We start from the raw sequence: 16,754 nt of genomic DNA on the forward strand, positions 1-16,754 counted from the left end.
TCCCCCCTTCCACGACTCATATGGGGGGCATTTTTGAACCTTTATAGAGTCATGTCATCCTTTTGTTAAATACTTTAATTTAAACAATGAATTCAATTTTAAAATGGCATGTTTCATTATCTACAAAATTGCATGATCTCTACATTACATAATGAGCATTGTTACTGAAACCATTTTTTATTTCTCATTCACATATTTCCAAATATTTTGGCTATTAATTTAACAGCCTACAGAACAGGCATCCACCACTGACAAGGCAACATCTGCACAATGAAGATCACAAAACAAACAATGTTCTGTTAAAATTCAAAATGAAGAACTCAATGGATATATTGAATTGGAATTATATCAGATTGCAGGGAATTGTTTTTGCCCAGATCCTCCATTAATTTCCGACCCTGGATGGAACTAGAGATGTAGATGAGAGATGTAACAGGTGTTTATGTGTCATTATGCAAAGCATTAATCCCCTCCATGTAAATTCTGGCAGTGGTGTGAACTGGCAATTGTCATTGAAATGTGATGGAAGACACACACCCACACACACACACACAATTGTTTTTCTAACATGGTGGTAACATTCCATTGACTTCTTTTGTTTTTATACTAAGCTAATTATATTTTCAATCCCCTAACCCAATCCTGAACCTAACCCTCACTCAAACATTTTTCTTAAAGGTGCACTCAGTAATTTGTCCTCATTTACAGTTTTTTTCAATTGCTAAACGACAGTGAGCACAACTGGAGCTACATGTGCAAAACTCTAACTACAGTCTGCACTACCAACAGTCACCTGAGCTAAACAGTTCACATCACCTGCAAAACTCATTCCAAGCAACACAACTCTTAACACATGCTCAAAACAGGCTCAGTGCAGCCAAACACTATGCACAACCCTCACTGAGATAACACACACTGTCACTCAGAACACACTGAGAGTAAAAACACTAGCATCAAACACCAATACAGAAAATACAAACGTTTGAACAATTTCAGTGACTTCATACAAAGTCATATTTTCTTCAAAGAAAAGAGTGACATTCTTTCACATGATTTATTTACATTTTTAGAACATAACAATTCTTTCAGGTAAATGAAAATTAGCAGTTTGCTTCAATAGTCTGTAGTAATTTATGGAATTACAGTAATGAGAAAAAAAAGGTAGAAACTAAAAGTGCATACTGTAATTCGAACAAATAATTGAGGGGCTAATCCTGCCTCTGTCTAGTATCAGGCCACACATCTAATGTTCTCTCTTGCCATGCACCTGGGGAAGAACCTTCTGGAGTGCCTTATCCATCCCTGGCAGTCCTCTGGACTCGTGTCCTCACATCCGGCACGCATGGCTTCCAAAAGAGACGTTTGGTCATGTGGGTGGTGATCAAACACTTTCCACCTCCAGGCAGAGAAAAACTCCTCTATTGGGTTGAGGAAGGGTGAATATGCAGGCAGGTACAAAACCATAAATCTGATGTGCTGCAAACCAATCTGTGACAGCTGCAGAGTGGTGAAAAGCAACGTTATCGCAAACTATGACAAAAACTTGGGGGTTTCTTACTGGCTCCCCCTGTTCTGCTGGCACTAGCTGAGCATAGAGCTGTTCTAGGAAAGCTATAAGCCTTTCTGTGTTGTATGAGCCAATGAGTGGTGTGTTGAGAAGCAAACCATCATTGGCCATTGCAGCACACATGATGATATTTCCCCCCCTTTGGCCTGGAACCTCCACAGAGGACCTTTGACCTATAACATTCCTTCCTCTGCGCCGTGTTTTGGCAAGGTTAAATCCAGCTTCATCGATAAATACAAATGAATGTGGTGTTTCCAGTGCTTCCACCTCCATTACTCTCTGAAAAACAGTAAGTGCACAGTTTTACTGTAGTAATGCTAGTGGTTTTTTTACTGTAAATATTTTTATAGTGGTGTATGTAACCTCAGACGTCTTACCTGGACATATTGGTATCTTTGCTCTTTTACCCGTTCACTGTTTCTTTGGAACGATACAGAGTATAACTGTTTCATTGTAACTTGGTGTTTCTGTAGGACTCGAGCAATAGTTGTTGTGCTGACAGAATTACAGTAACAATTTCAAATATATCATTATCAGCCAGCACACTATCTTGAATCTTGAAGCATTTTCCTGCGCATCTGAAAATATCTTTGCTCTTCCTCCTGTTGGGGGCAGACTTTGGGTCCTGTTGTAAAAATATATTTTACAGTCAAACTTACTGTAATATATATCTGTGTAAATATTCTATAATTGCAATACAAAATAAATTCCTGTAATGTTTTCATTCACTGTAAGGATGTAACTCTCACCTGTTTGTATGATGGAAAATTTGCATTACAGATGCCACTGTGGATCTTTGCAGATTGGGTGGCAGCCTCAACCCTACCTCTCACAATGAGAGACCATTGTTCACGACATGGTCTGTAAGTGTAGCCCTTATTTCATCTGAAATAACAGATCTTTGTCTTCTTTGTCTTCCTCCACGCATCCGCCCTCTCCCTGCCACCCTTCTCCCTCCACGAACCGTCTTCCTTGTTCCATTTCCAAAATTAGTCTTTCTGAGCTCTACCTATAGATATATACAGTATATATGTGTGTGTTCACTAACAAGTCTAAAACAAGACACCTGCTTAGCCTTTCAGCTGAAATTGCAATCAGCAGTGTTTGAAAGGCACAAGGCTGAAATCTATTCTGTTTTGAATGTGTGGTTCACAGTTTTGACAGCAGTGTGTTAGCATTTGAACAAAGTGCTGTAAATCCACAGTGTTGTGCAGGTTGTGGTTAAAGTCATGGGATAAGTGTGTAGAGTTTTGAAAACTGTGTTCAAGCAATGAAAAACGAACTAGAGTTTGGTCCACATGAACTGCTGCTGTGCAGACTGTAGTTAGAGTTTTGCACATGTAGCTCCAGTTGTGCTCACTGTCGTTTAGCAATCGAAAAAACTGTAAAAAGTTTAACTCCTAAAGACATGAATTGTCATTTTGCAATATATGTAGCACTCTCATTAAAATGAAGACTCTTTTTATATCAGTACCTTTATAAAAGCTGTTTTATTCTACATGGAGAGGGTCCACACATGGGGGCAGCCATGTAAGAATAACATGACCAGCTGCTTACCTGTAATACTACTTTCTTAATCTCAGTAACCGTCCTGTTATTTGACACTTTCACTAATTGATTAAAGTAATCATGACTGACTGTGAATACTAAATTTCGACAATGGTATCTGAAACCAAAAACTATATGTCTTTCCCCAAATAGCAATATATATTTTAGTCTGTTCCTTACTTGAAGCTATCATATGACTTCAGAAGACTTGGAATATTGCATACAAGTCATATGGACTTCTTGTATAGTTTTTTTGGTCACAATGAACTGTCGTATGAAAGAGCCACATGAAGATTCTTCAAAAAGTCTTGTGTGCCAATTAAAAAAATAAAGCATACTGATTTGGAACATCATGAGGGTGATGATATAATGACAGAATTTTCATTTTTGGGTGAATTGTTCCTTTAAGCTCTCTAATGATTTGATACCAGCAACTTTCACAGAAGTACAACAAATAACCATACGTGGCAGTAAGCAGCGATACAGCAACCCTGCGCTGACTAATCTAAACATGAGTGTGTGGAATCCCACATGATGTCATGATTAAACAATCCAACCGTAAAAATTGCTCATGAATGACTACACACACACACACACACACACTCACTCAGAGCAACAATGATTTATTATTAACAATTTAATGACATGCTGAAAAAGAGTCTTTGTGAGGATCTGGAAACTGTTACGAGTGGGTTTTTTTTTTCAGGGTGCTGTTGAAGGGGAAGAGTTATGCATACTTTCACACAAAGTTTGTGTGTAATCAGAGACCTACAGCAGCAGACGTGAAGGGGAGGTGAGGAGAGGGTCTTGTCTGGACTTTTGGTTTGTCTTAGTTAGTGGTGTGTGTGTATGTGTGTGTGTGTGTGTGTGTGTGTGTGTGAGTGTGAGTGTGAGTGTGTGTGTGTGTGTGTGTGTGTGAGCGTGTATTTATCACTTTGTGGGGACCAAATGTCCCCATAAGGATAGTAAAACCCGAAATTTTTGACCTTGTGGGGACATTTTGTCGGTCCCCATGAGGAAAACAGCTTATAAATCATACTAAATGATGTTTTTTGAAAATGTAATAATGCAGAATGTTTTCTGTGAGGGTTAGGTTTAGGGGTAGGGTTAGGTTTAGGGGATAGAATATAAAGTTTGTACAGTATAAAAACCATTATGTCTATGGAAAGTCCCCATAAAACATGGAAACACAACATGTGTGTGTGTGTGTGTGTGTGTGTGTGTGTGAGTGTGTGAGTGTGTGTGTGTGTGTGTGTGTGTGTGTGTGTGTGTGTGTGTGTGTGTGTGTGTGAGTGTGAGTGTGAGTGTGTGTGTGTGTGTGTGTGTGTGTGTGAGACCATTTTTAGCTCATGGAAAAAAGTAAAGATACTACGACCTGCAAAACACAATGACTACTTTGACTGGACAGATCTTTCATTATTGATCAACAAGCCCAATATAATATTTATTATAATCTATACAACAGATCAGAAGTTCATGTACATTACAATAAGAATATATACACAAATATATGAATCAAATGGTGATCACGGGAGGATAACAACATCTTCCACAGATTTAGCAGTAAATGCGTTGAGTTCATATGCTTTATTAATAAAAATCGTATACCCTTTCTTAGATGCTGAAATTAGAACTTTCTTTACCCCTGATTTATAAAATAAAAAAAACACACACACACACACACACACACACACACACACACACACATCTTTTATATGTTACAAATATTTGTATTTTTATCTTTTCAATTATTTGTCTCCTTTATCTTATTTATGTATACATTTTGGTTTTTCTTCCTCCACCGGTACTTGTCTTTATGACTTTTTGACATTGTTTGATTTTATTCAACATTTATATAGAAAATAATCCACAGTTTTAGCACCATTTGTGGACTTTTCGGATGGTCCATTACCCAACATAGGCACATATTCCAACTTATATCTATGTTAAATTAGTGATCTGGAATGATTTCACTGTGAAGCCATCTGACCAGCTTAAATACGGGACAAATCTTTTATTGCATTGCTATGGAGTTGCTAGCTTGCTTTCCAGGGCGTTGCTATATGGTTGCTAAGGTGGTCTAAGTGTTCTTTTATTGCATTGCTATGCAGTTGCTTGGCTGGTTTCCAGGGTGTTACTATATGGTTGCCAAGGTGTTTGGAGTGTTTGTTTTTTTATTATTGCATTGCTATGCGGTTGCTTGGGTAGTTTCCAGGGTGTTACTACTGTATATTTTTTCTAAGGTGTTGTGAGTGTTTTTTATTGCATTGCAATAAGGGGTTGCTTTGGTGGTTTCCAGAGTGTTGCTCTATGGTTGTTACAGTGTTTGTAGTGAGTTTTAGTGCATTGTTATGCGGTTGCAAGGTAGAATTTAAAAAAGTTATACTATGGCACATATTTTTAAAAGTTTATAAAACAGTTTTTGGTTCTAATTAGAAGCTTTTTTTATTTGCTACAGCATTTCCAGGGTGTTACTATATGGTTGCCAAGGTGTTCTGAGTGTTTTTTATTGCATTGCTGTGTGATTGCTAGGGTGGTTTTCAGAGTGTTGTTATGCGGTTGCTAAAGAGTTCTGAGTGTTTTTATTGCATTGCTATGTGGTTGATTGGGTGGTTTCCAGGGCGTTGCTGTATGGTTACCAAGGTGTTCTGAGTGTTTTTTATTGCATTGCTAAGGGGTTGCTTTGGTGGTTTCCATGGCATTGCTTTATGGTTGCTATGGTGTTCTGAGAGTTGTTTTTTTGCATTGCTATGTGGCTGCTTGGTAGTGCATTGTTATGCAGTTGCAAGGTAGAATTTAAAAAAGTTATACTATGGCACATATTTTTATAAAGTTTATAAAACTGTTTTTGGTTCTAATTAGAAGCTTTTTTTATTTGCTACAGCATTCAAATCTTGAACGATTTGAAGAAACTTTGAGGTCTCTCTGAATGATCTCTGCTATTGAAAGCTGAATAATTTCACAGAGTTTAGAAGGGTGGAGAAAGAGGAGTAATTTTTCCAGGGATGTGTGTGTGTGTGTGTGGTGGCTGGATTTCCCTCTATATTTGGGGGGTGTAATTTTCATCCATGTCCGTCCCGCCCCCTCCATGAGTACACGCTGTACACACTGCTAGTCCCAAAGTGGCTACAGAAACTCAGAGACTCGGACTAAAGTGGCAAGATGAGAGCCCTGTGCCCATTCCTGTCTGCCCTACCACCCCTGCTGGCACTGCTATACCTGCTCCAGACCACCCATGGAGGTAAGACAGCTTAGTTTCTGAGTATTATGTCTAAATAATCCAGAAATGCAATGTAATACTACAGTATGATTTAGTGTATGTGTGTGCATTAAAACTAGTGCAAAAGTTTATAAAGTTTTATTGATATGTGAATTATGCAAAGAATATGAATATGCAAGTTTTATGGATAAGCTTCATATATGTAAGAGTATGTGTATTTACTTTTTGTGGGGGCCAATTAGTCCCAACAAGTTTTCCTAAATTAGACAAAATCTTTTGGGGACGTCCTCATTTGGAAAATAATCCATAAATTAAGAAGGTTTTAATTTATTTATTCATTCAAACAATAGCAAAAGGTTTTATAGGGGTAAGGATAGGTTTAGGGTTAGAGTTAGAGTTAGTCTGTGATCATCATTATAGTTAGCCCTATATTAAAACAAGTCTATGGTATGTCCTCATTAAGATAGCTTAGTAAATGTACGTGTGTGTGTGTGTGTGTGTGTGTTTTTAAGACAAGGTTCCCTGCATCTATCACAGAAAGACTCATTCATTACAGGCTCGAGTCTGTTCTGCCGGTATATACAATAAACCCACAGTTTGGCAACCCCTCCCTCTCCTTCGCTCCCTCTCTCTCTCACTCTAACCGTGTTTCCGTTGAGGCGGCTGTGCGTGCATTGGGGTGTTTGGCAGCTGCTAGCTCAGTTGGAAGTGTGCTCTCACTGATCAGAGGTCCCATAATAAAGAGTCACTTTCAGAGGTGCGGATCAGCTGACCCTCACACAGATGTTCGTGTTTTTCAGTTTTTTTCTGTTGCTCTGAGATCTTCAGTGTCGGCTGTGAAACCTGCAGTCTTATTGGCACAAGAGTTGAAGTGTTACTGAAGTGTTCGTTGTTCTGAGATACAGATCAAAGTGTTTTTGCAAGACCAGCTGCCATAAACCAATTAGAGATCTGTGAAACCAACAACACCAGCCCGGTTTCTCTAACCATACATTTATCAAAAGGTGGTTTTGCTTCAAGACCCAGATTTAACATTGGACATCAAGTGGTGACACAATATAGATTATTATACAAAAGTAAACAAAAATGTCCCCATGAATTCGCTTGAGGAAGGCAGTTTACTTTCTCATGTTAACGTATATCCAGTTCAAACTGGAAGTTGGGGTGGGACATATCGAAGGGCTTGTCCACTTTTTTTTTAAAGTAGCCAATAGGCATTATTTGGCATTGTATCTATGATTCATAATTTGCTACTTGCTAGTCGGTTGTAGTCAATATTTGGGGGGATATTCTTATGAGGGTTGCTGAGTTTTCGTCATTCGATTATGGGATGCTTGTGCATTTTGAGCGGGGGTACCTCTCAAGCATTTCGCTTCTAAAAAATGGGACGTTATGTCAAATTACAGGACAGTTGGCAACACTTATTCTTATTCTAAAGAGCATTTTATTGGAAACAAATCATCAACTTTGTAGTGCAGAATGAATAATCAATATTGTTTTATTTTACAATAAATTTAAAATGCATATAGAGAAGTTAACTTGTATATAGATGACTTTCAAAACACATTTAGACTAAAAGCCTCAACATTTTAGTTTGATTTCATCGGGTCTGTTAAATCGACCATTGAAAAGTAATGATGTTTTTTACAAGCCTGATATACATTGATTAAACACTTGGCTTAATATTGTTGTGGCATTAGCCATATTCCCAAGTGACAGATACATTTGTGGAGAAATACAGTAGAGTTTGATTTGATGCACGACTTTTGATGTCCTTTTTAAAAGCCTATTTAATTTGCTATCCTAACTATGCACAATTATGTTTAGATGCATTTAACCACTTGCATTCACCATTAGTTTTCCATGACCTCATCAGAACAGGCCTGCAATAAATCTTTGGGCCAGGACCAACCAGTTGAGTACCACTTATCTAGAGTGTGTGTGAGAGATCCGTTCATCAACTACCAGGATGCACTATTGACATCACATCCCTTCATTTGTTTATGGCTACTTCCTCCATCATTAGACACCACATGAGCACCATGTGTTAAGACCCCGTTTCCATCTGGTATTAAGATGTGTTTCAGGTGAATCGATCACATGTGGTCAGCCATAAATACAGGTCTAAACAGGGTCTTAAATGTTTTGTGATCATATGGGTCCACATTGCATTTAAGGTGTAAACACTAATCCTTTCTGTATGCGTCCTGGCAGCAGTGAAGCGCCACCCCTCACCTGACGATCAACCGCTGGGCTAAAACAAGAGTTTAAACTTTGCCATTTATGAGCTGCAAGGAAATACCCATCCGATCGAAAACATTTTAAAAAGCAGATACATAAACAATCACAAGAGCTTCACGTATCTTCTTTAGTGGGTCTGATATCAACCCAGATGAAAAGCACAAACACCTGAAGCTCCTTTAATACGGGTAATCCACTAAAATAAAGCATAATTCTGCTTCACATTTTGCATTTGTGCTTAGATTTAATTTCAAACATGTCTGGGAGAAACAGTGCGCCATTTTTTTCACGCTTTGTCATTTATGACGTTTTTGTACTTTATTATCATGCACTGACACACACTGACATAGTGACTGATGTATGTTTTCATGAAAAAGAGACCCTCCCCTCTAAATCCGAACACATGTTGTAAACCAGGTGTAAACAGCGATGGTTCTCACTGGACCACATGTAAGTGGGTCACTCAAGCCGCATCATAATACCAGGTGTAAACAGGGTCAAAAAACAGTAAAAATGTTCATCCACCAAGTCTAGCTAAAATGTAGATGCATGGGGCGTGACATAAGCAGCTGTTTGGAGAGAGGTTGGCTGTGTTCGAAATCTGAAATCTGGAGATGGGAAGGCATCAAGACAAATCAGAATCAAGTATTTGCATAAAATCCTGCTGAAGGGGTGATCGTTTGGAAACTGTATTTATTTTTGCAATTCCGTTTGGTGCCACTGGGGGTGCTGCAGAAATTTAAACGATTATATAGTATTGAGAATTTAAAAATCTGAATGTCACTGCTGGACTAAATCATGGTCAGTCAGTTATTCTAATATTTAGAATGCAGTGTACGAATAGCATTGTGCATTGGTGGACGATGAAACAATCTCCACGCTGCTATCTTTCACCATGGCAACATGCTACACAAACAGGCCTGGTGAACATTTCAGGCTATAAAAGGAGTGTGTGTGTGTGTGTGTGTGTGTGTGTGTGTGTGTGTGTGTGTGTGTGTGTGTGTGTGTGTGTGTGTGTGTGTGTGTGTGAATGTTTGTCATGTTATGGATTGCTGCTGTGCATATGTTTGGGTCTAGCTAGTTGGCAGGGTAATAAATGTTTGTACAGCTCTGCACATTAGATTAATAAACATAATATTTGTATTTGTAAATTGATGAGATTAGTTTATGGCTCACCAAGAGAGCGGCTGCTTCATGCACGACAAGGGGCATCTAAGAAACAGAAGGCAAACATTTATCTTCGCTGATCTCTCAGCGCCTGCTGTTTGCAACTGGATAATGGGAAGAATGTTTTGAGATTTCTGTTTGGAGCTGGATTTGAAGCTCCAAATTGATGTCCAAAAGGAAGCTGTATTTTACGATCCATTCAATGCTACCCTAGCATCAGATGGCATGACCACGGACCGCCCATGTGTAGCTGATGCATATTGCACACAAAAAATGGCAAAGACCTTCTCAAAACTTCAAGCTCCAGTCTAAATAGCTTGTTTTATGCACTTTCTGGGAGTCGGGGTGCACACATTTTTATTGGTCTAGTGGGAAACATAGTCAAGTTTTCTGCTATAAGTCATCAGAAGTCACCAGATTTCCCAAAGTTGGCAAGGCGTGTCCATGCAGTTGACTGTGTCAAAAGAGTATCACAAAGTAGTGGTGCACTGCGCACGTATTGAACGTGTCCATATGCGCTCGCAATCCAACAAGTATAAAGAGAAAAGAGAAAGATGTTTCAATAAGTGAAAGGCTGAGCACTCAACCATGCAGACAGAACAGCACATGAAGAAAAAAAAAATATACATATACCCTAGCCTTAGGTGGATGATTCTTGGCTAGAATAAGCAGCAATCTGGTTTCAGATTTATTTGCCCCTAATTGTCATGTATAAAAGCTAAATGTACTTGGTTGCTTTACATGTCTGTAAAAGGTTTAGTTCACCCAAAAAATACTCACCTTTACACCATCCCAGGTGTTTATGACCTTCTTTCAGCAGAACACATTTGAAGAAAAATTGAAATATATGTTTGCTTAGTAGGTCCTTAAAATGCAAGTGGATGGTGATCCGAGCTGTAAAGCTCCAAAATGACAGACAATCAGCATAAACGTCATCCATACGACTCCACTGGTTAAATGAATGTCTTCTAAAGCAAAACGATAGCTTTTGCTGCGAAAAATATCCATTTTAAAGATCAATCAAGTTTAGTACTTTTTAACTATAAATCATCGCTTCCGGTCAGTAGCAGTATGCATGTGTGACGCAATCACGTTGGCATGTTCACATGAGAACAGACGCACATGCGAACACCCAGAAGTAGGAGGAACACTGTACAGAAGCTTCATTGGTTGGTTTGCTCATCCTGGATGTCTCAACCGATTGAAAAACTTGAGATTACATCTATAACATGCTAACATGCATACTACACACAAAAGACAGCGTGAACTCCGCCCTCTGCTGTTGACCGAAAGTAATGATTTACAGTTACGTACATAAATATTTATCTTTTTCACACCAAAAAGATCGCTTCACTTTAGAAGATATTAATTTAACCACTGGAGTTATATGGATGATGTTTATGCTGACTGTATGTGATTTTTGGAGCTTCAAAAGGTCTGATCACCATCCACTTTCATTTTAAGGACCTACTGAGCTGAGATATTCTTCTATTTTTCTTCAAATGTGTTCTGCTGAAGAAAGAAATTCATTTACTTCTGGGATGGCATGAGGGTGAGTAAATGATCCCTTTAAATAGCCTCTTCCTTTCTAAGTGGGCAGTTCTTGGCCAGAATAAACTGCAAAGCAATCTGATTTCAGATTTACTTGGCTGTGAATGTCTCGTAAATAAAGTGAACTGTAATTGTTCACCTAACAAGTGTCTAAGTGGTTGGTTTTTGGTTAGAATGATCTAACTTGTGGACCAGACTTTATGCCCATCGTCAAAAGTCTGGCTATGCGAGACTAACGCTACCCTATGCAATCGAATCAGGTCTGTAACATTCCCACAATCTGTCGTCCCCATGGAAACTTGCCGCCCACACAGGAATCGATGCCGAAAGTTTGAATCCCTGATGCTTGAGTCTTTCACTTCTCGCACAAACACACACATCCTCTAACCTCTACAATACCAGACTTTTGGGAATAGATAAAACAGACTCCATATTCCTGTCATCTCATATTCATTCAGTAGTGTCTCATGTGGCTCTACAGAAAGACAGAGGGTTTGTGGGTATACTGTATGGTGCAGTCTGGTCAGTTGTTGTCCCCACAGCAGCTCCTGGCAGCTCACTGTCGCATTGTATCATGTTAAATTCATATTTGAACATCGTCATTCAACTATTGTCCCACATGCTAATTTAAACACAAACGCAGTGGGCCGAGCCTGCAAGGATGTAACAGTGTGGGATGTGAAGGTCATTCCAACCCTGCCTCCTGTGTCGAAACTTCAATGGAGGCCAAGTCAGCAGACAAAACTTTTGCCATTTAAGTGCCATTAGTAGTGCTATGATTTAAAAAAAAATTGCTATAGACATTCAGGCCATTTTCTATCGATTTTAAGGCAAAAATATAACTAGTGCTGATACTTAAAAGTTTGGGATTTCCACAACACCCTAAGTAAAAAACTTGACCACTCATACGAATGCGTTGTTTTTCTATTCAACAGTTTTTTCTATGTAACCACTTGCTGTATGGATGTCTTAGAGCGTTGTGCTGCATCTCTTTTTTTCAGCCTCTCAGCAAGGAACACCACGTCAAGTTGAAAATAACTTTTAAAAAATGTGTCTCAAGACACCTTTCTGCTTTACTTTTTATGCGCTGTGTCTAGCTTATTTTAGCACAAGACCATGTTTGGTCTAAATGGGCCCTATCTTGTCCCACATTGTGCTACAGCGTGAATGATACCACCAATTGTGTGGCTTAAGAGAGGTAAGCTTATTTAAATTTTTTTCGAATTGAATGCACTTACAATTTTACAAATAAAACGTGCTAAAACATCCAATAGACTTGCATTGAAGGAGAAATATAAGCTATTTCTAGAGACCAGAATGGCATAGAGGCTTGAGAGGAGACTCTTAAGACTTGGACCAGTGTGCAATTACCTAGAAATCACCCACAACTACCTAGAAACCATGTTGTAATGTCCTTGCAACCATCCAGAACCCATTAGCAACCCTGCTGTAGCAGTGGCATTTACATTGAGACATGCACAGAGAGTGTGTGCAACAACCATAAGTGGGCATGAATCTGGTAAAACTTGGTTGCGGTTCTAGATGTTTCATCCATGATTGGCTCTGATATGAATTAGAGCATATAGTCAGTTAGTAGTGATGAATGAGTTCAAGTACCGTTACTTTTTTTAGTACTTGCCAATACTGAGTCCGATACCTGTTTTTTATCAGCTCAATGTCAGCTGTTTATTAAAAATGTTTCATAAAAATTGTGTTTAAATTAATTAATTAAAACTAGGTAGGTGTATCCGTCTGACGAGCCCGATCCAAATCCCATACTGTGAGTTTGTTTAAATTGAGTTGTTCAGGTGGTGTCCCTCAGAGGCAGTTTTGCATGACTCATCTTCATGATGCAGCACAGGGGCCACCACAACCTCACACAGCTTCCTCAGAGACACAATCTTTCCAGTCTGCTGATCAAGAAACTTTTGCAGCACCCTTTTGCATTGACAAGATCATTTACAGCCCAGAATCACTTGCACCTGAGAGGGCACAACTGCCAACTGCTAGGATTAAAGCCCATGCAGAAACAGACCAATGAAAATGCATCTATAATGCAGTTACTGACAGCATGTATGGTATATTAAACAGATATAAAACAGATTCTCTATTTCTATTTTAGAAATAGATATCTAATGACTGCTCTAAAAATAAAGGTTCCTGAAAGGATTTTACTGCCTGATCCCATAGCATCAAGCTTTTTAAATTAGTGTATTATAGCATAGGAGACGTACTTAAGGAAACCATCTACATGTGCTTCAAAGAACTCAGGACAACTTCACTATTTATTTATTTTTTGGTGGATAATGCTTAGATCTATTACGCTATGAAGATCTGAAGAACCTATAATATATAAAAACTGGTCTCCCAGCCTAAACCAACTGACAAGTGGCCACAACCCTTCTAAAACCATCATAACAATCCAGACCTAACAGTTTGGACAGGATGGAAGACCAAGTAATGAACTTAGGCTGGTTTAGCTGGTATCCTACCATGTCCAGGTTAATGTTTAGCTGGTTGACCAGCTGGTCTCCAAGCCTGACCAACCGACAAGTGGCCACAACCTCTAAACAGTCCAGACTAACCAGTTTGGCCAGACTGGGTGTCCAAGTAATGGCCTTCGGCTGGTTTAGCTGGTTTCTCAGCATGGCCAATATGGTGTTAAGCTTGTAGGCCAGCTGGTCTCCCAGCCTCACCAACTGGTAATCACCCAAAAACCATCTAAAACCATCCAAATAATCCAGACCTACCAATGGAATACCAAGTAATGACCTCCCAGCATTGGTCAATCTGGTTGACCAGCTGGTCTCCAAGCATGATCAACCATTAAGTGTCCAAAACCCCTCTAAAACCATCAAAACAGTCTAGACTAACCAGTTTGGCAAGACTAGAAGATGAAGTAATTACCTTACGCTGGTTTAAGATGATTTAGCTGGTCTCCTAGCATGGCTAACCTCGTGTTTAGCTGGTTGACCAGCTTGTCTTTCACCCTGACAACTAACAAGTGGCCAAAACCCCTCTAAAACTATTAAAACAATCCAAACCTACCAGTTTGGCCAAGTAATGACCTTAGGCTGGTTTAAGATGGTTTAGCTGGCCTCCCAATGTGGCCAAGCTGGTGTTAAGCTGGTTGACCAGCTGGTCTCCAAAACTGACCAAACAACAAGTGGCCAAATCCCCTCTAAATCCATCAAAACAGTCCAGACTAAACAGCTTGGCCAGACTTGGAGACCAAGTAATGAATTAATGATAGGTTAAGTTGGTTTAACTGGTTTCCCAGCATGGCTAAGCTGGTGTTTAGCTTGTTGACCAGCTAGCCTCCCATCCTGACAAACTGACAAATGGCTAAAACCCCTCTAAAACAAGTCCAGCCTAACCAGTTTGGCCATGCTGATTGACCAGCTAACTACCTTAGTCTGTTTTAAGTCTGTTTTTTTTTTTCAGCTGGACAGGTAATACTGTGGTTTTTGTAACATGATACCGTGGTAGTACTATTTAGTACAATGTTAATACTGTAAGTGAATCACTTTACTATATATACTTATCAAAGTACCATGATATTCCCAAATGATACCGTCACTGTACCATGATACAGTACTTTTTATTTAAGGGTATAATGTAACATTTAAGCATTTTTTTTATTATTTCCAAAGAACAATAAACTCAAGAGCCCTATATAACAAATATAGTTCTTGCTAAAGCTAAGGTTTTGCAAAGAACCATTAAAGAACATTTTTGTTCTTTAATGTGTGCTGTCTTTTTAACTGTGAGTGGTCTTCCAGTCTTCTGTGGCTTCAACACTCTCTGGTTTTGCTGGAGTCTGTGAACAGTACACAATGCTAGAACTTTCCACTGGGATCTTTACGTAGCCGTTAGCATGCTTGCGTGTCAGCTCTGACTTCTGTCCTGCATTAAACCTCCAGCCAGCCAGAGGCGTTCTGGCTAATTTGCAAACATCTCTTTAGAAAGGCACTCTCTGGAGACACAGTGGAGCTCTGGGATGGGCCTTTCTGCAGCAAAGCGGGTAAATATAACCCACATTCAGACGGGCCATGTGCTGCCTCAGAGGCTGCTGTTAGCAGACTGGGTGGGGTAACAGGCCATTACTGTGAGTCACAGGGACACACTTATTCCGTCATCGCAGAATTCTGAGAGCTTAAAATAAGCAGGAGGAAAAGTATTTTGAGAGCAAAGTGCTAGGGAGGGTGAAATTAGTTTCACAGAGCTATATTGTACAACACAATGCGAGTCAGTCTACAACACAACTCTATAGTATAACACACAGTCAATAAAGCAACACATTCTATAACACAACTCGATAGCAAAACACAGTCAGTAACACTACTGATTAGCTTAACACAGTCTATAATGTGTGTAGAGTGTATGCATTGTGTTTGATGCATATCTGTGTGTGTAAACTGTGTGTATTGTGTTCGGAGTGTGTGTGGGGGTATGGGCCAACTCCAGCCAGGTCTCCTAAGCAACCAAAATGGCCCGGTTGCTTGGGAGGTTAGAGTCACATGGGGTAACCTCCTCGTGGTCGTGATTAAGTGGTTCTCTCTCTCAATGGGGAGCGTGGTAAGTTGTGTGTGGATCGCGGAGAGTAGCATGAGTCTCCACATGTTTTTCTCCGCGGTGTCATGCACAGTGAGCCATGTGATAAAATGCGTGGATTGACTGTCTCAGAACTGGAGGCAACTGAGACTTGTCCTCATTGTCCTCACGGGATTCAGTTGAGTAACCGTGCCACCGCGAGCACCTAGTAAGTTGTGGAAATTGGGCATTCCATAATTGGGGAGAAAAGGGGATAAAAAATTTCAATAAAAAAAACAAGGAGTCGCGAGTTCGAATCCAGGGTGTGCAGAGTGACTCCAGCCAGGTCTCCTAAGCAACCAAATTAGCACGGTTGCTAGGGAGGGTAGCTTCACATGGGGTTCCTCCTTGAGGTCAATGGGGCACGTGGAGCCATGTCATAAAATGCAGGGATTGACGGTCTCAGAAGCGGAGGCAACCACGCCATCACAAGGATCTATTAAGTAGTGGGAATGGCCATTCCACATTGGTACAAAAGAGGATCCTTTTTGTTTTTAAACAATGCATAAAATGAAAAGCAGATTTCTACATTCTCAGAAGGTTAATATATTAAGCTATTATTGTAATTTAATAATATAAACGATGGTACTGCACATTAAAATATACCTTAAATATACAGTTTTTTTTTTAATTTTTTACAGTGTATGGATCATTTTAATTACCATAGATGCCAAATTAAACCCAAACCATTAAAAACTATTTTGACCTCTGTTTTCAATATAAACAGCAAAATGCAGCAGAATCCCTTATACCTCAAAGATCACCCACAGGGTATGTTATCTATTATAATGAGCTTCTTCTGCAAAATTCTGGAAAGGAAATTTTTGTCTAACCTTCTTTGTTTAAATGGGATCCTCAGGGCTGTAT

The 16,754-nt window shown here is 39.4% G+C and overlaps 1 protein-coding gene across 1 annotated transcript in view; it reads left to right on the forward strand.

The window, feature by feature from the left end:
• Positions 1-6,244: 6,244 nt before the first annotated feature.
• The window catches only part of LOC127638459 (chondroitin sulfate proteoglycan 4-like), a 67,073-nt gene continuing 56,563 nt past the window's right edge, over positions 6,245-16,754 (forward strand). The window contains exon 1 of the mRNA XM_052119997.1: positions 6,245-6,356. Coding sequence (XP_051975957.1) covers positions 6,278-6,356 — 79 coding nt within the window. The 5' untranslated portion in view covers positions 6,245-6,277. The remainder of the gene's footprint in view (positions 6,357-16,754) is intronic.

Source organism: Xyrauchen texanus, chromosome 46 (assembly GCF_025860055.1).
Source record: "Xyrauchen texanus isolate HMW12.3.18 chromosome 46, RBS_HiC_50CHRs, whole genome shotgun sequence".
NCBI lineage: Eukaryota > Metazoa > Chordata > Actinopteri > Cypriniformes > Catostomidae > Xyrauchen > Xyrauchen texanus.